This window comes from Haliaeetus albicilla, chromosome 8 (genome assembly GCF_947461875.1).
Source record: "Haliaeetus albicilla chromosome 8, bHalAlb1.1, whole genome shotgun sequence".
In the NCBI taxonomy this organism is placed as follows: Eukaryota; Metazoa; Chordata; class Aves; order Accipitriformes; family Accipitridae; genus Haliaeetus; species Haliaeetus albicilla.
The window spans coordinates 33050489-33078487 of NC_091490.1; the positions used below are offsets into that span (position 1 = coordinate 33050489).

Genomic DNA, 27999 nt, shown 5'->3' on the forward strand with positions numbered 1-27999 from the left:
ATGTATAGCATGTAAGTCTTTAAAAACAAATTCTTTATTAAGAATAAAATCATACGACTTGCAATAAATTCCCTAAGGGCACGATATATTACAGAGCTGTACTTGTACTAAGGAACTGAAATGGCAGATTGGTAACAGCAAGAAAGGGATTCGGGAGAGAAACACGCTTTTGTCTAAGCGGAAAGACTTCACTGAACTTCCGTAACTACCATCCGCCCCTCCCCAGATCCCCACAGCCTCCTCTGTAGCCACCACCTGCTCGTCGATACCCTCCTCCTCGATAGGTTCCCCCACCTCCGTAGCCTCCCCCCGGGCTACCTTGGTATCCTCTTCCTCCTGAACGCCTGCCAGAATAGCTGTAGCCACCATACCCTCTACCTCTGTAGCCAGAGCCACGCAGGTAACCTCCCCAGCCTCTGAGGCCACCTCCATTGTCATAGCGAGGCATTTTGGGGGGGCGAGGACCATCTCCAAACCTGGCAAAGAGAAACATTATGTACTAGAATTATGTACTAGACACAATCTTACAGATTACATTGTTTTTAAAATATTATGGGAATAACCAATTGCCAAGATATTCAGTTAAGACATCTCTATTTTCTGTTAACAAAATATGATGTTTGAATTACAGTTGCACTTTTGCACCTTTCCCACTTCAGTGAAGAAGGCTGGGAATGGCCTGACCTGCCACATAAACACTCCCTCCTCTAAATTTCAGCCAGGTCTACACCTGGGATAGAAAGTTTTCCCCTCAATCCCACTTCTCCAGCTCACACACACACATAGGGAGCTCCATTCCTGTTTATGTGAGCACAGTGATCTTCATTTTGCTCCCTGCAAAACACAGTGAAGTGTACATCTAAGCTGTTCTTTGTTTTGTTCCTTATTACTAACAGCTCACAGGTGTTTTCATTTTTCTTTGCTTTGGAAGCAAGACAGGAAAACAAGGGGCAATGGAGGCGTGCAAGCACAGCCAAAAATCTGTTTTATTTCCAGAGATAAAGATGAATAGGTCTGCCCAAAATAAATTTGGATTATCTTTTCTTTAAAAGTCATTGTGTTTTGGAAGAGGCGATAACAGCTTTTATTCCTGAGAGCCACTTGTCCTTCCTGTGGAAACAGGCAGTGATCTATCTACCTACATCAGACTCTGAACATGGCAATTTTACATACACTCAGACTATTGACTTTGAAGCGGAAACCTGAAGCTCCTGTCCACATGGGACAAGACTCTCCTGGTGATTTTAACTCTGGGCTTCTGCAGCCACCATGTAGGGAGGGAGCAGCAGAGCTGACAGCTCTGACCTGCTCCATTCAGGCTCTCGGTGTCCTTGGGGGCAGAGGTGGTGAGCGCTCCTCACCCCAGATCTCCGACTGCACAAGCCAACGGAGCCGAGCTAACCTTGCACTGGCAGCCATGAGGCTGATGCCTGCAGCTGACGGCCTGGAGATCTGACGGATCGCATTCAGCATTCGCTCATTTGCTGGGTCCAGCTGCCGAATGATCTCAGGATCTTTACTCACTTCCACAACAAGAGCCTCCATCGCTGCGCGCAGAGCAGTGATGCAGGCAGCTGCATTGTGGGGCATCTTCAGCTTGATCCTAGACCACAAAGAAGTATATTAGACGTATCGTGACTTCTAGGAGAGAACCTGTTACGAAAAATGTTCTGTAGAGTGGCTTTTCATTGAGTGCTGCACATACTGAGCCAGAAATCTATATTCTTGTCTTTGAAATTCTGATTTGGCAGTGAAGGGACATGAAATTCAGGAGGCAAATTTGCAAGATCCCTAAAATTTGACATTGTTAAAACATAACTAACCTTCTGTTTGAATATGCTCTTGAGATTTAACATACTCAGATAACACCAATACGTAACCCCTAGCATCAAAAAGAAAGATACAAAAATATAAAGTAAACTAAAAACATGCAGCTCCTCAAGATTTTGAAAGCTCTAGGCCACCCTCAAAAATACTAGTGATTTAAGCTTAAGCAATTCTTTACCTCTGTTTTACTGACCCGGGGCAGGGTGGGGGGAGGGGGAAAGACATCTAGATGGTATTTGGTCATGGCCATAAAATGTATGCTGTCAGAGGCAACCAACAAATCCTCAGCATTTCTCTCCTCAAGCTGTGTTTCCGAGCCTTAAAAACAAGGTTTCCTCAGCCACTGTTTGAAGAGGAGGTCCAAAATACATAGTACCCCTTATTCACATTCCAGTTAAAGGGGAAAAACAATGGCAGTTTTTATGGAAACTGCCCGGTATCATGTTTTCAATTTAAGCAGATAATCTGCATGAAACAGTGCTGCCAACATAAACCCCTCCCTTCCTCACAGGAAACAAAGGTAATGCCTTCACAATTAACTTGTAGTGCATGGCTTGCTCTAGGGTTCCTATTCTATAGAGATTTATGTCTGTGTTAGCAGCTGCCCCCCCCTCAGCCTGTGTTCTTTCATAGACTTGAATATTATGAGCACCAAGGAGGTCCATACCAGTCATCAACCAGAACGAGCTCCCCATTCGACAGGACTTTCTTGGAGGCAAAGAGAAGCAGCTGCAGCGGGCTCACCAAGGTCATTGTTTTGGCAGAGATGGCTCGTGTTCGAATCTGCAGGTGAAGAGGAATGCGACTCTTGAAATGGAAAACAGATCCCTACACCTTCCTCTGGCCACTGAAACCAGAGCATTTTGTAAAGAAAAAAAACAAAACCAAAAACAACTCCAAAAAAACCCAAAACACAACAACAACAACAAAACCAAACCCCAACACACAAAAAAATCTAGGTATAATTGTTAGGAAATTACAAGAGCACATGAGCATACAAAATCGAATGCTAGGCAGAAGTTTACAGGGATTCAGCACTGGTTGGTGTAAAAAAAACCCACCAAAAACTACCTGCCATTTAAAAGTAATAGTTTTTCCATGGCTGCATGTCTGCAATTACATAGCTGATATTTTGCAAGAGCCACCTTATGCTTTAGAATCATAGAACCATTTAGGTTGGAAAAGACCTTCAAGATCATCAAGTCCAACCATCATCCATGACCACTTTGCCGACCTAAAAACGACCAAGGCATAGCTGAATTACCTTCCCACCTTCTGCATTGCTGAGGCTGTGATGAAAAGCTCGTTGCTTCTTTAGTAGGGTCCTACACACACAAATGCGGAAGTTGCTACACGTCTGCGCAAGCAGCCCGCTTTGTCATTTTACAGAAACAAGACCTTAAGCTTGTACTTGAAGCGAAAGCTTAGACAATAACAAGCTGTCTGACCTGAGCCAGATAACAGCACTGACTACGTGGGCTACTGCCCTTCATTCTGAAGAGGGACAGAAGAGCAGTACTTGGGATTTCAGCCTCCCACCCTGACAGCTGCCTCTCTCCCTCCTTTCTTTCACACAGGAGTGTGACAGGCAGAATCTGTTGCACTTGTTTGTCCTCAGGGAGATTTGCTCCTGCGTGGAAGTTACCACACAGGCTCAAAAGAGAGAAACTTCCAGAATAGGAATTGTGGCAGAAAAATGGCTAGTGCAAAGAGCAGGGAACTTGCAGGTCAGAGAGAGACTGCCAAATGCAGCAGGAAACATATCACCAGACCTCAGAGAGAAATTTTCTTTTAGCATGTAAATAATGGGTAGGGAGAGAGCTGCATATAAATCCTTCCTTCACCCCAGTCTCACCCACGTGCTGTCTTAGCCACTCTTAAGCCACCACCTTAGTAACTCTTAGTTTCCCATGTGTATTTTGATTTAATAAAGCATAGCTTTTTGAGTTCAAAAGCCTTTTGGTGTTTTTAGGGGATGGTCGAGGCAGATCAAAGGTCTGACTGACCCACTTGGGATCCTGTCATAAATGGTGAAGAAGAGGTGAAGCCTCACCACAGCTCTGAACTATGTGTGTGGAAATCCGAGTACCAAGCCGAGTCCCACACCAGTGCCCAGAGTCAAAAATTCCATTTATTACCAATGAAGTGGTTTATCTGCCATTACTACAATAAGTTGCATGTCAGCAAAAAAGACTGAGGATATAAAAATCGGCATAAATAAACTGTAATTCTGAACTAACCAGTGTAGACAAGGTGACAAAAAAGAAACCCCTACAGCATCACTCTGCTATAAGATCTTTAGAGGCTCTCCTTAGAGCAAGAGGCCTTGCTAATTCGATGCTTATTCTCAAAAACATCTTCACAGCACTTCCCAGGCAGAAGGAAGGCACAGTGTTGTGCACAGCTGGTTTCAACAACAGGCGGCAGAGTGCTTCAGGGCCTCCCCATTGCTGTGCTGGAGTAATTGTGCACAGGTAGCACAAGCAGGCTGGCAGCCCGAGGACCATCTCACGGCTACATCCTACACAAAGGCATTGCCTTCCTTTGCTCCTTGAAAGACGGGTGAGCAGGAGCCATTGCATTCACAATGGCCATCACTGGAGCACAGGAGAGCACACAAGGGTTTAAGTGTACATATACGCTATGTGCGGAGTACACAAAATTAATGGGATGGAGGAAAAGGTCACAGGGATCCTGGGGAAAACATCTCAGCGTTTTTATGAGATGCTTGGGAAATGGGAGTTGTCCTTGGGAGGTGACAAACTACCTACATGCCAGAAAGGGAGCACCCCACTGCCGTATTATATGTTCCTGTTTTCTCTCTGTATTCATAAGTAGGAGAAGTGACAAGAGCAAAAATTCTCTAGTGCCTAATTAGTATGGAAGAGCTCCTAAAGCAATATCTTAAAGAAGATAATAATTTAGATCTTTCTCTATGAGCTGGCTGTTTTCACAAAACTCACAGGACCTTTCTATGCAGCTCATCTTCTGCTGAATTTGGTTCACTGGCAGTTACTGGAAGGCTGAGTGACACCATGACCACATAAGGTTCACTTTCGGGAGGGTGGGGGGAGTGGGAAGGATCAACAAACACACACACACACACCCCCCCAACCCAAAAAACAAGCTAAATATTGCACAGTGTAGGTTTTTTTCTTATCACTTCTTTACCAAAAAGAACCTCTTGGACAACCTGGCAGCACATGATCAAGAACAAATTCAAAGTCTTTACCTTTTCTCCAAAAATGAAAAAAGGTGATGGATACTTGATGTCCTGGCTGCTGAAAGGGCAGTTGACAGATGATTTGTGGATGAGTGCATTGTGCCCCTCAGTGGTAAGAATTTTCCTCTTCTCCTTGTGGTAGCAGACATTGGGGTAGACCCCAAAAGCAAGCAGGGAGATTACAACATCCAGATTATTATCTGGTCCAGTGTTGTTAAACGGCTGAGTCATCAAACATTCTGTTGACAGAGAACAGAAGACTGGCTCACATCCACGGGTCTTGCAGGACAGCACAGCAGAGTTGTTTAGGATCCTGGATCAATGCATTTTCTGATTCAGTCAACTGGTAGATGTGCGTCTGTTCTCAAATGACCTCTGCACTTAAAGCATTTCAGTTCTACATGCAATTTTCAATTTATTCATGGAGAGCAAAAAGCTGAAAAATACTACTACAAAGAGATATTTTTCTCTCCCAAGCTCTTCAAAAACAAGGAGAGAGGAGCTTGCCCAGAATGTGCTGTACCACAGTGTGTTTACCATCATTTGTTTTGGAGACAGATCTTTTGGGGGAGGTAAGAATGGATGTTTTCATTGGTTTATTTGTTACAAACCTCCCCAGAGTCTCTGGTGGCTTGTTTTCAGGTCATCTTGCCCAGAAATAAAGTTAAGGATAAATGCAGCAATGATGCTAGCAGCATTATGAGAAAAAAAGTAAAGGAATTTAAAAAAAAAAAAAAAAAAAAAAAAAGGAGGGGAGATAAACATCTGCTGAATCCATCCATCCATACCATTTAACTGAGCAAGCTCTTCAGGAACATTAGGCAAATTCAGAACCTGGTCAACTTTAAGATTTCCACCCCCTTACCCCCCTTAGAAAATTGAATATGTCACACTACTGCACATCCCTCCTGCAGCACAAACCCAGAAAATCATAGGGCACATAGCACACTGTTTAGATCACAGAGACTCCCCGCTAAGGCTAATGAAAAGGAGTGGGGAAGCACAGCACGGCACATTTTGGAGATGCAACAAGTGAAGGAGAAAGAAAATCAGGGAGGTAATTCTCTAAGGACAATTGCTTAAAAGATTTTTAATCCTGCAGCCCTAACCTCAGCCCCCAGAGCCTCCCTATATTGCACCACCACCATCACAACTTCTCTGGTTTAGATAACTACGAGAGAATGAGACAGCACTAAAATTTCATCTGAATACAGCTGTAAAAGCACAACAGCTTTATGGCAAATCCACTACAGGCCTCTGTGCTTGTGTGTTCATCATAGATTATCTTGTTTATTTATTTCTCATCTCAGAATGAAAAATGCAATCATTAAATTACTATGTCCAAGCAGAATCACCTTCAGGGAAGCCAGAATTAATAAGTATATCTTTCAGCTGGACTTTTGCTTCCCAAGTCATTCTAAGAGTAGCCATGCTGAGTCTTTTGTGTTCACAAAATCTTTTTTCTGCTTCTTCACCACCCATTCTAAAAAACAAACACAGTGAATTAGAAGTCTGCTCAAGAAAAGGAAAAGTGCGACAGTCTAGCTGTCATAGCATCCATTGACATATCTAATCTGGTCACAAAACTGCTCACCCTGTGTTACCCATAACTTCTAATCAAACTTTGTGCCAAGACAACATACCTTGCATCATCCCAGGCTTGGAAGACGGAAAGCAAAGCAACATGATCTGAAAACCTGTTCCCAGCAAAATTCCTGTGGACATAACCAAGGCGTTTGCCTTCACTGATGAAAGGTTCAGGGAAACAAGTGGCCGCAGAGATGGTACAAATGGCATCTCCCACGCTGAAAGAAACAACAAAAAGTATCAGGATTGGGTTTATTCACAGTATTGCTGCCAGTAGCTACTACAGGCTGTTGATACCAGTAAAAACTTCTCTGCTAGAGACCTTAGTAAATTTGCCCTTATCTACCAGAGTTCTTCACAGAAACACTTCCCTGGAAGTGGATGTTAAATTAGCTCCAATTCCAGTACTTTCACAACAGCAGGTGTTCACAAGCCCTTTGTCTATCTTCCCGCCCCTTCCCTCCATCCATACACCATCTTCTGGTGAAAAGGAGCCTACGGCCATCACTATTACAAATAACAGATCTTTACTTCTGCTAAAGCAAAACATGTGGATTCATTTTTCTTCTTGTCTAGGTGTCAAATTTCACATATCCCCACCTCTAGCTCACTGCTACCTTAAGTATTTAGAGTCCCACTCTTAATTCATAAGTAATCAGCCTCTACTGGTCCCTTGCAGTTAACTGTGAATTTCATGACTACTTTATTCCCTATACTCCAAGTTATTTATCCTTTGCTCTCATGAATATTCAGTTTCCTATCCCCAGTTGTAGCATTTATTGCTCATCTAGATGCATTGTTTTTTCTCTTGTAGAGTGCATGTCTAGAGTCTCAGGAATTCAGAGAGACAAGAAAAAGACCATTGAGACTACTAAACTTACTAAAAAATACAGCCCATTATCATCATCTTGCCCAGACGAGGTTCAATGGGAAGTTTGGCTAGGATTCTTCCAAGAGGTGTCAACTCATCATTGGAATCCAGGGCATCAAGCTCTGAAACAAGATCTTTTACTAGCAAAGATGGTTAGGTAATCCCAGAAACCCTTAGATAAGAAGTTCAGAATTTTAATAACTGTGTTTAAATAGAACCTCACCTATATTTAAGTTTAATGTTGTTTACAATATTGCCAACCTGATTTTCAAAACTGGTCTGAAATCAAATAAACAAATTTTACTTTAGCTTTACAGATGTTTTACTACCTCCTCCAAAATTAAAATAATTACTATTTAATTCACATACATATTTTTCCATTTCTTTTTAGTTTGCTTCTGTACAAACCACTACTACACTATTAAACTTTTTTCAAGTCCCTATATTTGATCTAATTAATCTAACGTAATTTCTGCTTCACGAAAATCAAAGCAGCCCCACCACAGCCAACTGTAGCCTTCATTGCAATGCCAAATCACAGAACCCTCTGTTCATCAAAAAGAGAACACCACAAACTCTCTCTTCCATGAGGCTTTGCCTGCCTTTCTCTCCTTCTGTTACCTAAAAATTACCACCTGAGCTCATCCTCAAAGCTATTAAACCACTGTCAATAATAAAGTCAAACAAGTATCTGTGGCTGTTTGCTGTATGGACTGAAGGGTCTCATGAGTCTCCTTATCTTTCTAGCAGTTTGGCCATAACCATTGAAGTTGACTTCATAAAACTATTTTTAAGTTTGCACGATAAAGAAAACCAATACAAGTGTGATCTTCAAAACCCCTTTTAAGATATAAATGAAAAATGCAAACTTATAGTTCACGTACTCTATTTACAGACTACTTTGGGAAACTTCAGCATAACTAAAAGCTTTACATTTGAAAAACCCAGCTTTGTAGCCTCAGCATTAAATGGGAAAGTGAACTAATAAAGGACTCCTTAGCCACTATCAAATCCATTTTTCTTGGCATCTATTGAACTCAAAAGCCTAAAGAGTATTTTGAAGAAATGTCTCACCATCCTAAAAACATACTAATAGTATACATATGCTGAAACAAATTACAGGTCATCCAGGAAATGAAGGCACATGCAGAAACATCTATTTGGTGTTAAAGCTGAAAACATTTGCCTTTTCCCCTGGCTTTGCATTTCTTATCCGCAGTGTGAGAAAATCACTAACAAGTTTTAGATCAGAAAGTCATTAAACCTGAATACATATCCCTAGCTGTGTTATTCATTGTGGTCTCCCTTCTGTATACAAGCAAAGTAGGCTCATCATGCAATTTTTTCATAAAAATCAACAAACAGATAATTCAGTTCTTAGAAATTTTAAGAAGTGCTTATTTAGTGACATTTGCAAAGTCTGCTGAGGTTTGAGATCACTGCTTTAAATCTAAAGAATAAATTTAGGGTTCCTCCCTGCCTCATTTTACTCATATTCTAGTTAGTTCCTTTAAGAAGCTGGGGAGACAGCTTAACCCCCACATGAGTTTCTCCTGTTTTAGGAGGATACTGATGCTTGCATATTCATTAACTGGAGATTTAATTACTTGAGAAAATACTGAGATCTTGGGTCAACAAGCTGTACAAAGCAGTAATTATACAATAAACTACTAACCTCTCTTTTTCAGTATTTCTTTTACAGTTGTTTTGTAAATGCCTTAGGCACTGGACTGAGTCTATGTCACAAACAGCAGTGCCACAGCTGGAAAACAGGAAGCTGAAAGCTAGCATAAGTTACTGGTAAAATAACAAAACAAGCCTCAAGTTTGAAGGCTCAAGTTTCTTAAAGGAATGACACTCCACTTGGGAATTCAAGTATTCAGCTGCAAAAGACACTGCCACCCACACGATGCATCCAGGAAACACCTTGCTGTTTCAGACAGCATGCTACTACACAAACAATCTAACCAGAGATGTTAAAACAGTCTGTAAGTGATCATTATACATGGGAAATCACTTGAAGTCAGCTTTATTACATGCAATCTTGTGGACAAACAACGATACCTTTTAGTGTGCGTTCTGCTTCAATCACTGCATCCAAAGGTGGTGGTTCTATTGCTTTGGCCAAAAATTGACCAATCCCTCCCAGCCGCAGCAATTTGATGCTCAAAGCAATTTCATGAAGTGGTGTTCGAAACATTTCAGGTGTCATATGAGTTTGAAGTCTGGAATGAGAAGAGAACAAAAAAGCTCTTCTACCAGTATTTATCTCCCATGCTTCTCAATTCTCATCACAGTGTAAATTTACAATGGAAATGCACAGAGGGTATAGCCCTCACATCACCACTACCCAGCATGGTTTCTAGCATGAGCTGACCACATACAGAGTCTGCATGGCTGAAGCCCCATTTGCAGCATGGCTGTGTCCAGCCCCACACTTGCCCCTTTACAATCATCTCCTACATTGCTACAGAAGGTCTTCCACTCCTGAGACAGACAACCTGCTTTCAGCGTGACGTACGTACAAACACTTCTCTACTTGTCCTTCTATCAGCTCCAAACCACCCAACTCAGCCTGCATGTTTCTGGTTTGATCACTAAGAAGAGTAAGTATTTTTGCTGGATGCTTTCCAAAGGTGTTTTTCTGGTAGGAAAAAGACCTGATAGAAACAGATAGAGCTCTTAAGTCTTAGCACAGTATCGTTAGCGATCCTTTAGCTTGCTGGTTGAAATATGAACTCGTAGGAATGACTGCACTGAGCGACAGACAGCTAGAAAAGGTTTCAAAACACCTTGAACAGATATCCAGATTCAGCTGGCAACAGATTTAGATGGTATCTCTCAAAACATTATCTGCACAAGTCCACAAACACTCTTTCTTTCCTAGACACCATGGAGCTAGTATATTTTGGTTTTATATTCTTTGAAGGAAGGTAACCTTAAAGTCATTAAGTCCCATGATTATTTCAGTAGCCTAAAATCAGTTCACTGTCAAAAATTCTTAATTACAATCACTCCACTGTACTAGACAGCAGATCTAAATAAGTTTGAGCAATTTAGGGAAAGTTTTTGATCGACTGATGCTTTCAGACATTACAAAAAGTTGAACATCAAAAACACAGCTATATTGTAATGGCTGAGAAAGGGGCACTGAAACTTTCATGAGAGAGATCAAACACTGAGTGTAACAGCTGTGTAGACTTCTGCAACCAGCAGAAAGATTTCCATGGCTCTAGTAACTGAGAAACAGCTTGGCAGATAGAAGAGGTCAAAAGTTTCAGCAGCAGGAAAGGTGCTAGAACAGCATGAAGGGGCTTCCTGGCCACAGAATGGAGATGGAGGGAAAAGTAACATCTGTCTTCCCTGCTTTTTACCACTTTCATGACAAAATTGCCTGTTATGTGAACATGCCAGGTGCCCACAAGGTTTGAAGGCAGACTAGAGCCTTATCCTTGTTACAAAGCTGTCTTCTGCCTTGCCTCAATTCCCAAGCATTATTTTTCTCCTGAGAGGTTCGGTAGGTTGCAATGACATTCTTAATAATAAAATCATGAGCGATTTATCCACTTCATACTGCGGGTAAAAGCATATAAACATATGTAATTTTTTTTTAAGCAGAACAACTGAGGTATTCCAGTGTGAACTGACTTCATGCATCTCCTCTCTGTGCTTTCTGAAGTTATTTCCCCAGTTTGACCAGAAGTAGCATACAACCATTCTGGGAGAAGTCTCTGAGGTTATTTTATTTCTAAAGAGCACAGCCTCACCTTTCAAAGCGAGCTCTGCTGCACAAATGGAAACAAAATCCAGCACGCACGCGTCCAGCTCTTCCCTTCCGCTGCTCCAAATTAGTTTTTGACGCCCAGACTGTGGCGTAGTTTGTCATGTTATTATGAGCAGTAAACAGCTTCACTTTTTGCCTGTTACAGAAAAAAAACCACCTGAGATCAGATGTTAAGTCCTGCCAAATCAGTTCTTGTTTTATTCCTTGCAGCCACACTGCTTTTAAGAAGCAAACAACCCCTGTTTGACTAGCTAAGCTTTGGCTAGTTAGGCAGCTATCTAGAAGCTGAAGTATCATTCTCTTTATAAAGCAGTGCCCCAAGATATACACAGAATGAAGTTTTCACAACTGTCTCAAAAGCTTAAAATTCTCAAGCAATTAATGAGATCCCTATGTGTAATTTGCTCAGAGAACATGTATAGCAAGACAGGATCCATAACAGACTACAAAAATCTTCCTCTTTTCCATTAGCTATACACTGAGTGTTTGTAATATTCATCTGGCAAACGACATATTTCAAATACGCATGGAGACCCAGCGACACCTCACGTGAATAGTGCCAGCGTGAATGCAGCTGACCAAAACCAGCCCACTGAAATGCCAGTGTGGTTTGTAACTGTGCTGAACAGCTAAAGACAATGCAAATTTGTCTTGAGTGAGTTAGAGTCCACAAATTCAGCTCTGTGACTATGGGAACACAAGGCAGTTCTGTGTGTTCAGAAAACCTTTTTTGCATTCCAAAGAACAGGATTTACAAAACAAAAAGCTACTTCATGAACTCACTTGCAGGAGTCTATAACATAGACCACATCATTGATGGTAATGCTAGTCTCAGCAATGCTTGTAGATAAAATAACCTATAAAAAACAGGAAACGCATATTGAAATATATTTGGTCTGGAAAAGTTAAGGATGGACTGCAAGATAAACTACATAACTTCTATAAAAAAAGGGTCAGCAATACATTCCACAAAAGCACAACAGAACAAAGCATGTTACACTCCACAGAGAGAAGGCTCTCCTACTTTTGTTACTCCAGGAGGCACAGGATCAAACACTCGACGTTGTTCCTCCAGAGGAATTTGCGAATGCAGAGGTAAAATTCTATACTGGCGGCCTCCTACAACATGAATACAAGAAGGTCGGTAACTACTACTATGTGAATCTCATTTCTTCTTTGCACAACATAATCATTTCTACCCATTCATTCTCATGACAAATCCAGCTCCCTAAGCCACTCATCCAACTCTCATCTTTACAGTGTCAATAGCTTCCTTTGGAAAAGATGACACATAACAGAACACAGTTGCTTGTACCAAAGCGTGGATTCATTTCTAGATGCTTCTGCATTGTATATATCAAGTTCCAGCCAGGCAAGAAAACAAGTACTGCTCCTGGGACATTCAGAGTCTTGATATAAATCAGCAGGGCCTCAATGAGTTCAAAAGAAGTTTCTTTCTCATTCAGCTGAGCCATGGAGTGCTTTGTTTCTGGGCCATATTCTTCACTGCAAATAAGGTTGCAATTGGCCTACAGAAAAAGAAATACCACAAAAGAAATCATATAAATTAATTTACTCAAACTGTGGTGACTCGCTGGCCAGGCAAATAGGAAAATGAGATACATGGATAGTTGATAGGGAAGACCATCTCAGGCACAGCTTGCAGAATGACTCACAATAAGCAGTTTAAGTCCTGCTTCCCCAGCTTTCTAATATAAGAATTGAATCATAATTCCATTGCATTGAGTTATAACTCAATACAAATTTGCAGCAGAAAGCTATTGAATTGATTTAACTTCTGTTTAGCTGAATGGGGATGATGCCATACAAAGAAGAAAATGCTTCTCCCAAGAAAAACTGGTCATTTTTTTTAAATTTAAAAACCTGACATAAACAGTAGTTTCAGACCTACAAATTAAAAGCTGTATCGCGAAAGCCAGTTTCTTGACAATGTATGTAAGCATTAACAATTATCAACTGCAAGAGAAGAAGGGAGAGAATCTAAATTTTCACCCTGAAAAGGTATCACCAAGCTCATATTTCTGTATCTACTTCTTCTTCAAAGGTCATCAATCTTTTCACTTTTAAAAGCATTACAGTTCTATCCTTAAAGAGAAGTAGGCTGAGAAAACATGAGAATTTTAGCTTCAACAACAAAAAAAATTCTTCAGTTTACAAGGGCAATGAGAAAATTCAATTCTATTTCTGAAGTTAACAGCAATCTCGGGTATTAAAAATACAAAAGCTGCTAAAAATGTTTAGGATCAACAACACTGCTTGAGACAGAGTCCTAACTGGCACTTGTTTAATTTTTCATATTAAAAAAGTCAAACATACATCATCATCTTCACCACTTTCTTCATCCTTCTCTTTCTTCTTCTTTTCCTTTGGTGGAGGAATGAACTGAGTCATTTGAATGCAATCTTCCAGAAAATAATCTGCAAGGACAGACAAGCACTGATTATCAAGACTGACTACTAGAAGCCTGTGTAAGGGAACACTATTCTTTTTATCATCTCTCGAGATTCTCCCAATATAATCATGACGTTTCAGAGTACGAAGCCAAGATTGGAGAAAAATCCTTGGCTGTCAGCTAGGGTATGAGAATTACTCCCATACTATTCCAATGATTATTCCTCTGTTCAATATACTTCTACATAATTTTTTACTGGTTTGTTTGTTTTTAACACTCGCTCATCTAAAGCTATTTCCATTATTCCTAATGTCACAGACAACTGATCTGAAACACCACAGCTTGGCTATTACTATCTCATTCTGCAATGGAAACTACCCCAAGTGGTAATGTTTTAGGGTGGTGGGGTTTTGTGTTGTGTGGTTGGTTTGTTGGGGGTTTTTGAGGGGGTGGGGAGTAGTATTGTTTATTTGTTTGGTTTTGTTTTTAAACCAAATGGTGCTGTGAAATGATTCAGTGTTACTGACTTCTTTGCCCAAGGTAAGCCACATCTGTAAGATATGACAATCCAAAAGAAACGTGTATCTTGCTGTACACATAATCTTAAAGCATATGACCAATAAAATAAAAACTAAAGCAGTTCCTGAAAGTTCAATCAATGACTTACCTTGGACAGGGTAAGTTCTACCAAAGACCTCAATGATAGGACAGTTGAAGAAGTATTCACAAAACATACTAGTATCGATGGTGGCAGACATGAGGATAACCCTGATTTCAGGATATGCCTGAACTACATCTCTCAGCACCACCAAGAGAAAGTCAGTCTGCATACAAAGAGAATAAGAGCATCATTAATTTCCTTCCCATAAGAAGCAACATATTCCCAAGAAACCAGAAAGAATTAGAGACATATACAATTATTGAGCAGGAGCTTTGCTGGGCAAGAGAATTAACAATTATCACAACAATATTCTATAACCAGAAACAGTTGTCAGTGCTTTATTTTGAAAATACTGCAACTCCTGGGATAAGTGAATTTTAGGATTTCCAGTGTAAAGAAGGGTTATTCTTTTATCAGAATGAAACAAACTAAAGAAAAGCATTCAAAAATAGTTTACCTCCTTCCTAAAAATTATTAAATTAAAAATTACAACCTAAGGTCTTTTTAAACTTGGTTTACATATAAAGTAGCCAGAGTTCATAAAATAAATAGGAATAACTCAGTGCAGTTGTATCCAAAGTTTTATAGTTCTGTTTAAACATGACATTTATTTACGTTTGCCATGCAGTTAGGCAAGCCCTTAGTTCAACATATAAAATTCCAATTTCATTCAAAATTCAAAACTTGTATTTTACATCATTAACATAAACGTAATAGATGAAGAGATGCATCAGAAAAATCTGCATTATAATTCCATCCAAATGAGTCCCCAAATTCCATCAAAACAAGCTTAAACATCATGTCAGAACTTAGCAGCTTCTCTCACTCTTGGTGTGGCAAAGCTGAAAAATATACGTAAGAATCAAGGGGACAGAAAACATTTCCCATTTCTTGAATTACATACAATCCCTCCCCTAATTCTATTGTCAACTTATTGCATTTTTCTTCATGTCAAAACCAAATTTAAATGTACCACTATCAAGATCACAGCTTCTGTAAATATCACTGCTGTTCCATTACAGTAATACAACATTGTCAGTAGAAAAAGCACTCCAAAATAAAAATGACATTCAGCATGCTCCCACATTTGGACAAGACGTGCTTGTACTGTGGTGTTCTATTTTCCAGAGGATCAGGATATAGGAGATCCTAACAGGAAGAAAAAAGAGATAGGGCTCTTCTAACCAGGTAAGGAGTAATTAAGAGAAGAGTTTCTAAAAATCTTATCAAAGATGGAAAACTCACATATACGGCAATTAGTAAAATGCAGTTTCCTTTCACATGTTTACTGTTATGCAAGAACACATGCAAAAGTTTCCAAACAGAACAGAAGCACAGAGAGGAATAGTATTGTAATCACCAGCTAACTCACATTAATGTCTCTCTCATGGATCTCATCAACAATAACATGACTAATGCCACGGATCCCAGCCTCCACCTTTCTCAGAAGAACACCTTAAACAGATATAGCAGTTAAATGTTCCTGTAGGTAACAGCTCAGTCTTCCCCCTGCCCCGCCTCATTTCATCAAGAACAGTCTCACTGGTTTAAAAATCAAGAAGTGTGCAGGCTGCCCAGCACCTTTTACAGCCCCATCTCCAATTGCCATGCTTTCATCTGTACAAGTGATGGGAACGGTATAAAGTATTACTATTACAAAGACTCTTTCTTCTTTCCCACCCAATACTGCTTCTACCTTTTAAGGACAATCAATACACGGCAATTTTATCTCTTCAGGATATTATTTCTACATGGTATTAGACTTGTATTATCATACTTCTGAACAACTATCTTAATCTTTCTCTGCGCAACAGTATGTCAGCAAACTTACTCTTCCCCCCCCCCCCAAAAAAAAAAATTGTTAGTCTTTTAAACAGATTTGCTAAAAATTTTTTAAGGTAACCATGTTTCTGCTTTTGCTGCTAACTCAAAAAATTCAGACCCATAATTAATAAGCTCCAAATGTAAACAAAGCAGTACAGACCTACAGTGCAGAACATCACACTGGCATGTGGTCGAGGAAGCACAGATTCAAATCGCACACTATATCCACAGCTTTGCCCAGGTTGTTCTCCTCTCTCATATGACACACGCTCTGCTACAGAAACTGCACTAATCCTTCGAGGCTGAGGGATGAAAAAGTTTTCTGTAACTTAATGATGAAGTTTTGCAAGTTTATCAGAACATCACTAAACCCAAGAAAGTAAATTATAAAAGCTATAGGTCTCCTGTCCTAAGATTTCTTTACAGAGTAGTCATTAAACAGTAGTATCTATAAGAGGAGGCTTTTTTCCTCTGAAATGGTTAATTCTACACATAAAATTACAGAGGAGGAATATAAGGATACATGGGAACCACCAGCTGGCATTTGCCAAATATTTCCTCTCAGTCTGCCAAAAAGTTTTCACCTGGGCAAGGTACAAGCCAGATTATCCCAACTGTAGATACATGAAAGAGTAACGCTCCAAATGAAAATACACATGATGTCGAGCCTTCTCCTACTTGTATTACTGAGGAGATACTGTCATGAACAATGTCCCGTAATAATAATCAGACTTCTCAACACATCCCAATAGGTGATTTCTAGCATGCGATCCAAAACTTAAGTGATTGCATTTGTAACATGTTCCTCACCTGTGTCACTACTATATTGCACTCTGCAGCTCTGTTGGTTTTGATGTATTCATCCAGGATGTACTGTGGAACTTGTGTGGTTTTGCCACAACCAGTGGCACCACGAATTACAACAACAGAATTGTGACATATTGCATCCAGAATTTCACTTTCAAAATTCTTCACTGGTAAAGTCTGTCTCTCTTGTTGGATCTGGAAAAAAATCCAGCATATTTCCAAAAATCTCCAAAAATCAACCTATTCTGCTCCACATACGTACTTTGTCTCACTCTTCTACAGAGGTTTCGCTTACACAAAGGAAAAACTGCATAAGGAGAAAATACAAACTATGATTTGTTCTACACAGTGCAACATATTCCCATATCCATCCCAGCATAACACTCAGTAATTCTGAAAACTTGGTGCATAGTACTACTGAAATCCAGTCTTACACAGTTTGTATAACACTTTCAACCTCTTTTGAAAAAGAAAAAGACTAGCGCAAGTGTGCCATGTCACAGGAACTGCACTTACCCTTTGTAATTCTTGATCCTGCTCCAAACGGTACATGAAATCACTTTTTAAATCCATGCTTATTTGCTCTGGAGTCAGCTGAGAAGACAAGATATTTTTCAGAGGCTTTTTGACCCCTCTGCTTATCTTTATAACTTCAATATAAAATCAGTCACACCAACATAATGATTCCAAATATCAGTAAAGGATCATTTCCTACATAACTCCCTGAAATCAGTTATGCTTATGAGCTATTTTATTTCATTCATTCCAGGGTGTTAAAATTAAATGGCCATCCTCAAAGAAGTTCCTCAGAAAGATCCAAAATACTGAAAAAGAATGATTGTTCAAATTTAAATAATTTAACTGCTTGAGAAATACACTCTATTCAGCAGTAAGCCAATGAGATACTTAGATGATCATTCAGACAGGAGTTTTTAATGTAAGGAATGAAATAATGTAAGCACATAACCACCCACAGAACAGTAGCTGAAAAGGGAAAAGTGAGCAGAGAGGGAAATTTATCAGGTATCTCTTGTATTTCCACTAAGAAAGAATTCTAAAGCAATTCAAATTTGTACTAAAGGGCCAATTGTTTTACTGAAAATAAGTTAGCTGCACCACGACTAACACACAGAAATCCTAATGAGATCTGAAGCCAGCTCAATCTGCAATGCTTGTACATATGTGTTTTCAGCAGCAACACTCAAATTTACATCAGTTCCATATTTTTTAAATCAATATATAGGGATTGATGTTAATTTAATGTAATTTATGGAAAACACTACAGTCAAAAGAAGTATTAAATTATTATTTTGGTCATAAGTACTCTGGTTCCCTGTTGTAGGAAACTGAAGTTCCTGCCTTGAGTCTTTTCTGAACAGGTTACACCAGTGGCGAAATTATGACTCTGAACTTGGCAACCTAGTATTTCTTCCCTTATTTCTCATTTTGTCACGCCACATTGCTGCTTTTCATTTGTTCTGTGTTGAATGGGACTAGAAATGACAAAAAAAGAAAGCAGGCTGATTGTGTAGTGACCCCGGCTTGGAGCAGTTTCTTCTCCCAGAAAAGAAAGTCCTAGCATGGAAATATGGGAAAGAGAGGCTAGCGAATTATAAATGACATGCCCATAATCTTACCTTGTACATTCAATTAGAACATTGTATAGGCTGCACAATAGCAGGCAAAAAGTGAAACAAAGCAAAAAATTGGGACATCCAAGACACTGCTGCTCAAGACCCTAACAAAACATGAAGTAAATACAAAGAACTCCTACCAATGAAAAGACTCCCTTCCTCCAAGTCAAGAAGGGAAGAAATTTTATCAGTGGACTGTATTCTCCTTTGGAATAGATCATACTTTAAATCCTGGGGCATTTAAAGCATTTAAAAGTTCCAGAAGTATGGGGAAAACAAACAACAAATCAATTTTTTAAGCTATCTTACATTTGCCAGAGGACCTTCATCGATATTGCAGCCAGTCCAAGGGTTCCAGTTGCAGTGAGGTGGTGACCATGGAACAACTCCCATATGACTTTGTCTTTGCGATGGTTCAAAATGTGCCAACTTTCCAACATTAATCAGAACTGGATTACTGGCATCTTCAGGCTATAAATCCAAAAGCAAAGTGGGCAAAGAAAGATAAATGTATTAAATGAGCAGGCCTGATGTTAAATAATGGAGTATCTGAACCACACACTCACCAAAGGCACAATCTCCAGAGACAGTTCCCGTACAGTCTTTTGCAGCTGATTTTCTAAGTCAGAAGACAGCAACACCTCATAGGGTTCCACCTGTTAAATGTTTAAAAACTACATGTTGATATACACAAAAAGACAGACAATGGAAGCAAGAACTGCAGGCTACCAGAAAGTATATTGAACCATCAAATAGTTCCTAGTGAAACAAGGCCAAAGACTACCACCAGTTCAAAATTCACATTCTTGAAACATTTTGCTGACTTTTCATCCAACAAGGATGTGTAGAATTTTTTTAAATATCTAAGTTTAATTTCAGAGGGAAACATTCCCAAACTTGTAACTGAATACCAAAAGAAATGCTAATGTGCCAGAGAATGAAACTAAATGGCCGAGAATTGCATGTAGCATAAACAGAAATCTTTAAGCTTCTAGAAAATTTATACTGAAAAAAACACTTGTTACAAACCCTATTTCATTTAATAGGCTATAAAACTAGTTTACTGCTGCATTCACGTATACACAAAGTTATATTTCTGATCCAAATCACTGGCCAGACCAGAAATAGTTGCTGTTCTAAAGAATCAAAATTATTATTAACTTGTAAGCTGTCAAATATTGAGAGCAAACTCTAACTCACTCATGTTTATATAAGAGAGTGCTTGTATTATTAAAATGAAAGCAACAATTTCTGAACCTTCTACCAAACTCACCGATTCTGCTTCTTTTTTCTTTGTCTGTCCAGAATAAGGTTCTATGACACCAAGATGGTAGAGCTGTCTAACCAAGGAAAGGGCACAGGACTGTGCTGCCAGCTTTTTGTTTGATCCATGCTCACGACTGAAAATCCCTGCAGCACACAAAGTTCAGAGCTGTAGTAGCTAATGAGTTAAACAGCTTCCACAAAAGATACTACTCTGAAATGGGCTTTCCAATTGGTCACACAGGCTAGGTTTCATGGAAGGAGTATCAAATCTTGATAAATCCAGAGTTCTAACATAAAATCCAACCAGGCCCCTTGATCAGCTGACTCACACTAGCTGTGTAATGTTACTTACTGACTTCCTGGGGAACTCCTGTAAAGTCTTCTCTGCATTCAGTGTCTAAGGAAGTATGATTATCCTACACCACTCAGCAACATCATACAAATTTCACAGGAAGCTCTGCATAAATGGGTATGGTATGGACAGCATGCCTATTGCCTGGGAACACATTAGACACCTGCGTTTCTCAGATATGTGAAGAACAAGTAATTAAGACCAAAAAAAACCCTACCATATCTCACAAGCATTTCTTTGTGCTGAAAAAAAAGATTAGTGGAAGCACGTAATGGACATGCAGTAGAACGCAACAAGCACAGCACACAAGATTTCACGTCAGGAAACAAACATGAACCTTCACCTCTGGAAGTGGCTCCAACACATACCTATAAAAGTCTGTACCGACGAGTATGACCTACTCCTCTGTACCAACACCCATCTCTTGCTAAGATAAAAAAATAAATAGAACACTTACTTCTGCCCAGCTGCTTCACATAAATGTTCATTTCTGCAATAAAGCTCCTGTAAGAGAAAAGAAAGAACACAAAGGTACAATTATCAATAGCTGACACTGGCGCTGCAAAAAGATCCACTCTTCCCAATTTTTCTAGGCAAAGGTCTCTGTGTCCTCAGTCAGAAACTCTCAATTCATCAATGGGCAAGGTAAAATGTTATTGCTTTTAGTCTCTTTAACCCCAAGTTAGTAGGTAACAGGCTTGCCATCAATAGAACCAGTAGATCTGGTTAAGAAGAGTCCTGCAAATGCCACCATTCAGCATTGAAATTTAAAGCCACATTATTATGAAATATGCTCCGAGTTGTCCAAGGCAACAATTATAAAGCAGATAGCATGTTAATGTAACAGAGGATAAAGGAAAACAAAGTTCCATGTTCTTAAGAATCACAAACCAAAGTGTGTATTTGCACAGGTTGAAAATTAAAGCCGAATTCTTGTAAGACAGGATTTAAACTGGCAAATGTGATTCAAGATGTATGACTGGGCTTTATCAGACTGACATCCTCTTTGAAAACTATGCCTTGGTACTTCCACAGCTGCTGCAGGCAGAGCCTTGCATCTGTGTCCTTCATTTATTGCTGTAAACAGACAAAAAAGGTTAAGTGAGGGATTTAAATTTCAAGTTAGAACTCCTTCCTGTACTACCAGTGAACTGACCTTCATGCACAGTGGCTTCATGGGTCGAAGGCCACTGGCTTTCAGGGACACAACAGCCAACTAAGGCACCGATGACAGTATGTTTCTCAGCCAGGCCTATAGTCAGCATTCAATCTCATTCTCCTCCACCTAAGGGGAGAACAGCAACACCAGAAATCAGTTCACAGCAGAAACCCATGTGATTGTTTAGCACAGCCTCAGGAGCCCGTGTGTGAACACGCATATGTCTTGGGTGTCGCTCGCTGCTACCATCTTCAGCAGGAACACAAGGAGGCAAAGGTATCCCACACTACTGATGGAATCCCAAAAGAGAAAAGCCATATCCCATCCCTTAATATTTAGTTCATACTTTGTGTAGTAGGAAAGCCATGTTTACCTTTACAATTTATAACCCCCATAGTAATTAAAACAAAGTTTCCAAATCCAAATTTTCCAGCTATTACTAAGTTCTTACACTGCGTGACTATAATTAATTGACAACAAAAATACATTTCTCCTTTAAAAACCTCTGAGAGCAAGGCTGACATTTCTGTTATAAACACCATTACTTTAAAAAAAAAAAAAAGATTGGTAAGATACATGGCAACTGGTATTTCTTAAAATAAAACAAAACAAAACAAAACAACCCAAACTATAGTACTGTCCTCAAAACTCCAAAAACATCTGAAATTATTCCTGTCCTGTTCTATATACCAAAGGGATTAAATCCAATAGTTTGCCCTCTCTCAATGAATGCTAGAACACATTAGGATTTTTCATGCCTATCCAATCCATTGCAGCAGATAGTTACTTCCCCCTTCTGCCATTCCATCCAAGGCAATTCATACAAACTTTCCTGGATGTAGTAAACAGGAAACCCTGAACTGCTCTGCAGAAGAACAGTAAGCAGGCTGAGAAACATACTGTCATCTACGGCCACCTCATTCTACTCAAGATTATATACATTTAAATACATGGGGTCTAATGCTTTTACCTGCAGAAGGCATAACAAAATGAGCTGCACAAATAATCTGCAAGTTAGAGAATAAACGAAGTGCTCAAGAACTACACCTGCAAAAAGCATATTTTAAGTTCCTAGTACTGTACAAACTATTTTTTATATCACTCATTTAAGGGAAAGAAATGTCCTTGCTTGACAACATAAGTGACTTGAGAATAGGTTTTAAATGAGAATTTAGAACTTTCTGACACCAATACACATATTTTAGATGTTCTAAATGCTTGTAAGACTCAACAACAAAAGAATACTAGAAGTCCTGCAAGTGAGACTCTCATGGAAGACTGTAATAAGAAAATTCACTTGTCTTTCTAAAAATAATAACTCTCATAAAACACAAGTTTATATAATGCAAAAAAAAAACCCCAAACCCAACAAGAATCCAGCAGCAGCAGCATGCCATTGTTTCTGACCACAAAACATAATTATATCTCACAAGAAATAATACAATGTCCTGAAGTTTTGATGATTTGTAAAGACTACTCCAAATGGGTAAAAAAAATAAAAACTGTCAATTCTTTATGCACAATCTGTTATGCGTTATTTTCATCTGGGAGAAGCACATGCAAATTTTCTGATGGAATGGGCAGAAACTCAAAAAAGAGAAATATCCAGCTGGTTTCAACTGAAATTTAAGACCCTCAAAACTCCTTTGGGAAGATTCTGCCAAACTAATTTTTCCAGCAAAGATTCTGCTGCCAAAAAAGTTAACTATAAGAAAAATATAAATAAAATGTCCTTAAAGCACATTTCTACACAAGTAATGTAAGCATATTTAAGATTTACTCAAAATGTACAAAGGCAACTACAGTCATACAATCACCGCAAGCAATTGAGCATTCTTTCCATTCAAACCAACACCTCAACAGTTAGCTAGAGCACAGCAATCATTCTAAAAGCTGCACATCCACAAAAAACATCAGACAGAAATTTTTTCAATCACTCAGATCTCAGCACCAAGGCTCATCACCCCCATTTCAAGATTTAGGGATGTTGTTGGTCCTGGTAAAGAATACTGCTTTCTCAAATGACACTACGGAACACTGCAAATAAGTGTGATTAGCCACTGTCACCCAAATAATTTCTAACCCTTCATACACAGAAGGTGACTAAAACTACCAAACCTGTTGTGATCAGGCCCCATTTCGGTGTATTTATATTCTTCCTGAATCTTCTCCTTTTGGAAAAACTGGTTCAGACGTGCCTTGGCATTTTCCAAGGTCCAACTCCCATGAAGATCAGCATTTAAGTCCACTTCTGACTCTGAGGTCTAATATTGAAAAAAAAAAAAGTATCATTTACTAGTTTTTAATAGATTTCAGTTTTAAACATTCTTACAACAAATCTTTAAAATAACTTGTCTAGATGCTATAATATAATTAAGACATTACAGAAAATGCTAAAAAGTTCTCAGTATTTCCTTATTTTCACAACAAAATGTCTATACAAACAATTAGATATTACAGTATCGAGACTGATTTATTTTGTTTTTAGCTTAAACAAGTTACCTTTGTTAAAGTCACCAAGTAAATCTGCAGCTTAAGTTAAAACCAACAGCAAAATATCATGAAAGCCGCAAGCTTGATTACAAATGCTACTAACAAATTAAAGGGAGTGAAAGATACCTATTTAAGAACTAAAGGAGAATTCCATAGAATGACTTACTGGCTGCACTTCTTGCTCCTCTTTCCTTGAATAATAATCTTTCAAATTTGCACCCCGGTCCCACTGAGCTCCACGACTGCCACTGTTTCCAGGTGCTGCACCTGGGCCATTGCCTACCACATGGAAAATAAAAACAACAAAAAACAAAGTAACTCCCCAAAAACACATTCTTAGCAATGGAGAGGTATTGCCTGGCAACCTCAACAGGACATGACCAGTCCCTCAGATCTCATGCAGTCATTCACACCTCTACCTTAAAACTACAATGACTTCTAACTGTCTTCTGTCTGCAGAATTATGTTATTTAGGAGAAAAAAACCCACCCAAATCTATATGCATATATTACATCCACATACATGCAAATGACACTTTTCACAGTCTTACCTATTTCAGCCTCTATAATCAAATGTGGAGGAAGAGGTCCACCCAAAGTAGAACTAGAACCAGAAACATCTGTAGCTGCTTCGTGTCCATCAGTGGTATCACCAGCTGCTGGCTAGGAGAGAGAATGAAGGGAAATATCAGCGCATTCATACAGAATAAGTCTTTTTACTACTTCGCTAGAAAACTGTTCGGGCAGTTTAAAGAGATCATGCATTATTATGCAATAGTTACCCCCAGTAATAACCTCCAACAGTAACACCCTTTCAAAAACTGAAAGGAATACAATTGCTGAACATTTGGCTTTTTGTGGGTGTTCTATAAAAGGTTTCCAACCAACTGACTTACTGAAGTTCAGCAATTATAATATGAACTGCTTCAGCACCCAGGGAAAAATAACAGATACTGGTCCCTATTGTATATCCAAGGGAACTCAAATATACTTTATGAACACAAACACACAAAAAAAGCCGTAAGAAAGCATTAACACCTTTAGGAAATGACAAAATTATGGTTAATCATTAAAACTTGAATTCTTCCTATTTTGAGAGGTGTATGTTTAGCTAACTGATCACACCACCTCTGCTTTATTCAAGGCACAGAACATGCTATCCCTGTTTAGGACCCAGCCATGCAGCACATTGCATTGCCATGAAACTAACTGGTCCATCAGAAACAACGTAGGTCCTGTCACCATTGGGCTTCAGCTAGGCTAACGAGGCAGGGACACTGCTTCCACTGATCAAACTATGTATCTTATACAGATATAGCCTTAATGAAGCACTAGAAAAACACTCTTCCCTCCCAGCGTATAACATGTAGCTTCATACTTTATTTACCGTTCTCTAAAATTGCTGTAAAGATAAGAGTTACCCTCCTCCTCAGCTTTTATGTGATAGTCTGCTGATACTTGCACGGTTCATAAAACATCATAAAAAGCAGTGATCCTGTTACACACACGAGGAGCTAAAGCAGAAAGCCTCTACAGTTTAAAAAATGCCAAATTTTCAATGTCTGGTTTGAGATGCCTGTGATATTTCTTACTTTATTTTTTTTTTAAGTACACGGTATTACGTATCATAACATGCATTTAAAACAATCCCCAGTGTCAGGTGTGAGTACACAGCACTTTTAAAGTCAGGCTGCAGCTTACAGGAATTCTGAATTCTCCCCAGCCTCACCAGTTATGCAGACCGACACGCAGCTGTTTTTACCAGATCACCCTACAACATTCACTGTATGTATTCCAGCTTTCCAGCACTGCAAGTAGAAGTCTTGCACATTTAGTCTTCTTCACTGCACACGGGTGCCAGACTGAACTCCAGGGATGAAATGCAACCAGATCCACAGCACTGCAATTAAAGATTAGCCTTTGGTAAGGAGAAAGAGCAGCTTACTCCAAAAGCAGGAATTTCTTCTCTTTTCATTTCATTCGTCCGAACCAAGTAATTGATAAAGTCTCGAGCAGCATTGCTCTGTGCATCTTTCTTGTTAGTGGAATTGCCCATGCCAATGTAGTTAAAGCCTTCCACTCGAACCTGCAAATAAAAATACAGATCTGTAGCATGTACAAGTGAAAGGGTTTTGAAAACCAGTAACACTGAAACACCAAGTTTCAGTTGCTAATAAGTACAGGAAAAATATTATTACTAGATATTGTTACATATCATTATACATATCTGTCTATATATACATATTTCTGTAGGTTTTGAATGTATACTTTATACCTATTAAAGAAAACACCCACAGTCCATTCTCAGAGAGCATGAGTGTTTCCCAAAACCTTGCTGAAGAAAATGAATTGGTGTAGGAAAGGACAGTGCCAACACACAGCAGCAAACTCTGGCCAGGTTCACGTTCCTCAGCCTTAATACCAAACTCTGAGACAGTAAGGACAGGAGCGAGCTTGTGTGTCCTCTACCGTAGCTCCATGTTATTACAGCTAGCAAGATGCAATGTATTTCATAAACTTCAAGCCAAGCTTTAGCGTAGCAATTTTATACCCTGCTCGCTTACCTGACAGGCTGCTGCAAAACTTGATCACAGGAAGTCTATTCAAAATTCAGACCAACCAGGTATTTTACACCTGCTTTTCTGCAACCACTGCCCCTCGTCTTAAACAGTTCTTGTCCTTCTTTTACATTTACAGTCAGTAACTATTTCATTTCAGCTTCACTTAGGTAGACCACTTACACATTTCTGATTTCCACTCTTCACTCTGCTGCCCATGCGAACAGCTTTTTACTATATTTCGTTGTTCTTTAAAAAAAAAAAAAAGTAAGCAGACTTGCATATAAAATTCCAGCTGGTCCCAACCAGAGTTTTGTACACCCCTAATGCCGGACTGCATTTGTCCATCAGTGCTGAATTGCACCAGCAGCCAACAACCATTTTCTCATGAAACAACACACTCCGCTAGTATTTTGCTTAACTGGTTCCAAACAATGAGCTTCTACTTTCAGCAGACTATCAATCTACCAGGACAATGGTATCACCAACAAAACAGTAACCATACTGGATTCACAACCATCGTACCACACTGTGAAAATTAGCAAAAGAGAATGTTTTAGTGAGACCTATCCTTTCATCTGTTAAGTTTCTATGGATCCTCACGGGGCATCAACATACAAAAACCATAACAACAACATAACTGTCTGTACAACCACTCCATCCGAGTAATGCTCAATCACAGTTATAATACCTTTAAAATTGGTTTAATATCACCGTGTTTCTCAGTTTTGTTACTGGTGCGGAAGATGAGTGGGGGAGGAAGGGTATAATGACAAATCCAAGGCATTTAGTGCAAATTTATGGCATCGCTTACGAACTAACCCGTTCCGCACGTGGCCTCGCACTTAGCATCAGCTCCTTCTCAGAGCCGACCCGAATTCGGAGCTCTCTGCTGTCGCATCCCCAGTATCTGGAGCCAGGAACGGAGCCATATTATAGCAGCACAGAGGCTAGCAGCCCGCCCGACGTGAATTTTTAATGCACCTCAACGCAAGTTCAACAGAGGACCAAAGCTCTTCACGAAGGTGACACACAGCCCCCCTCGCCTGTGACAACTTGAACGGCAAGGAGGGTCACACCTGCGGCGTAAGCGCACACACCACCCTTACGAAGACCAATTCCTTTTCACCGAAGAGCTTTGTACCAGGCTGCTTTACTCTCACAAACCCACTACGCGCATTCGACGCCGCGCACAAGAAACCCGGGCACTTTGGCTGCAAAACGGCCAAGCGTCCCGCCACCGGCCCTCCCCAGGCCCCCCCCGCGCCCTCCCACCGAGGGCCCAGCAGACCCCAGCCCACCCCCCCGGCCCTCCCCGGGGTCGCCGGCGAGGCGGCAGGGCCCGCACCTCGCAGAGGAAGGTCTGCCGGCTGCGGCCGCCGCCGGAGCGGATCTCGTAGGCCGGCGTCACCCTCCTCCTCCCGCACCAGGCGTACAGGTAGTTCTTCACGTCCCCCATGGCTCCGGCCGGGGGGCGGGAAAAGGCGGCGGGGGGGGGAGGGGGGTGCACCGGCGGGGCCGCGACCGCCCGCTCCTCCCGG

At 40.0% G+C, this 27999-nt stretch overlaps 1 protein-coding gene across 2 annotated transcripts; it reads right to left on the reverse strand.

Annotated features, from left to right (window-relative positions):
• Positions 1 to 12: 12 nt before the first annotated feature.
• On the reverse strand, positions 13 to 27990 carry DHX9 (DExH-box helicase 9). Of its 2 annotated transcripts, XM_069789606.1 has the most exons (27): positions 27807 to 27990; positions 25846 to 25986; positions 24452 to 24563; positions 24068 to 24180; positions 23527 to 23672; positions 20707 to 20753; positions 19905 to 20041; positions 19198 to 19287; positions 18941 to 19102; positions 17514 to 17591; positions 17001 to 17192; positions 16351 to 16492; positions 15739 to 15821; positions 14373 to 14529; positions 13630 to 13730; positions 12608 to 12821; positions 12317 to 12411; positions 12076 to 12149; positions 11276 to 11428; positions 9573 to 9733; positions 7519 to 7630; positions 6694 to 6855; positions 6406 to 6533; positions 5060 to 5289; positions 2495 to 2610; positions 1403 to 1603; positions 13 to 476 (listed from the first exon to the last, which is right to left on the reverse strand). In XM_069789606.1, exons 1-27 carry the CDS (start codon positions 27915 to 27917, stop codon positions 206 to 208), a joined length of 3729 nt encoding a protein of 1242 aa, XP_069645707.1. In that variant the 5' UTR covers positions 27918 to 27990; the 3' UTR covers positions 13 to 205. The 2 variants fall into 2 exon arrangements, with proteins under 2 accessions (XP_069645707.1, XP_069645709.1); XM_069789608.1 differs by lacking the exons at positions 24068 to 24180; positions 24452 to 24563; positions 25846 to 25986; positions 27807 to 27990 and adding an exon at positions 21406 to 21534 and having other exon boundaries at positions 23527 to 23544.
• Positions 27991 to 27999: the final 9 nt, after the last annotated feature.

Coding starts and splice junctions, on each gene's coding strand:
- DHX9 (XM_069789606.1), bottom strand. CDS start 27,917: ATGGGGGACGTGAAGAACTACCTGTACGCCTGGTGCGGGAGGAGGAGG. Junction 20,042..20,706: donor TGTGAAGCAGCTGGGCAGAA/GTAAGTGTTCTA, acceptor TGTGTGCTGCAG/GGATTTTCAGTCGTGAGCAT. Junction 9,734..11,275: donor AGCAGAGCTCGCTTTGAAAG/GTGAGGCTGTGC, acceptor TTCTCATTCCAG/ACTTCAAACTCATATGACAC.